This window comes from Corvus brachyrhynchos, unplaced genomic scaffold (assembly GCF_000691975.1).
Source record: "Corvus brachyrhynchos isolate BGI_N302 unplaced genomic scaffold, ASM69197v1 scaffold119, whole genome shotgun sequence".
Lineage (NCBI taxonomy): Eukaryota > Metazoa > Chordata > Aves > Passeriformes > Corvidae > Corvus > Corvus brachyrhynchos.
In genome coordinates this window covers 34,231-35,236 of record NW_008240054.1, presented here as the reverse complement: position 1 = coordinate 35,236, position 1,006 = coordinate 34,231, and the positions used below count along the sequence as shown (strand labels likewise).

At 60.3% G+C, this 1,006-nt stretch overlaps 1 protein-coding gene across 1 annotated transcript in view; it reads left to right on the top strand.

The window, feature by feature from the left end:
• NCAPH (non-SMC condensin I complex subunit H) overlaps positions 1-652 on the top strand; it is a 9,743-nt gene extending 9,091 nt beyond the window's left edge. Inside the window, 1 exon segment of the mRNA XM_017744705.1 lies at positions 80-652. Coding sequence (XP_017600194.1) covers positions 80-139 — 60 coding nt within the window. The 3' untranslated portion in view covers positions 140-652.
• The last annotated feature ends 354 nt before the right edge of the window (positions 653-1,006 follow it).

Genomic DNA, 1,006 nt, shown 5'->3' with positions numbered 1-1,006 from the left:
GGGCGCGATCCGAAGCCTCATCCTTTGGGATTTATTCCTTCTGCCTCCGCCCGACTCAGCTTTTCCCTGCCATTCCCAGAACCTGAAGCTGCAGAGCACGAAGGACCTGTCGGATATCCTGGTGCAACAGGGAGACTGATCCGGCTCTGGAGCAGCCCTGGGATGATCCCAGGCCGGAGCTCGGGCGTTCCCGGCGGGCTGGCCTCGCTCCGCACTCCTGCAGGGGCAGATGCTTCCCCTCTGCCGAGAAATCCCGAAATCCCGCTGCTCCCTGCGCCTCGGGAAGACCTGGAAGTCAGGCTGGGATGTCCTGGCTGGACAGAGGGAGCGGCTCAGCACTTCCAGCTGGGATCCAGCAGCTCTTCCCTGGGATTGGGCTGTGCCATTCCTGCGTCTCACTGTGAACCTCCTGCAGCGAGGGCTCCTCTGTGTCCCAAAATTTCCTGTCTGTGTCCCAGACTTTTCTCTGTGTCCTAAAATTTCCTTCCTGTCCCAAACTTTCTTCTCTGTGTCCCAAAAGGCTTCTCCAGGTGTCCTTCCCTGTCTGTAATTCCCAGGTTTTGGACTGACTGTTACTCCTGGCTCCCATTCCCTGGAATTATTCCCTCTTTTTGTACTGTTTAAGGATAATAAAACAGCTGTGGACTTTGTAGGGGGGCCTTGAAGGAGTCCTCGGAATCAGGGAGAGGTCAAAGTGACCCCAGAGTGGGGTGGGGGGCAGCTCCCAGAAAAAGGGAATCCAGGGGTCAGAGCCTGGAGCAGCAGCCGGGAATGGGAATGGAGGAGCCGAATTCTGGGAGCAGGAGCAACCTGAGATCCCGGGATCAGGGGGCTGGGGCAGGATTGGATCCGGGATTTTGGGGCAGGATTGGATCCGGATCTCCAGGTCGGGATTGGGGCGGGATCGGATCTGGGAACGGGTCGGGAAAGGCTGCGCGGGCACCGAACCGGAGCCGCTCCGCGCCCGCCCCAGCCCGGGGGGGTCCGGGGCGGGGCAAAGGGGCCG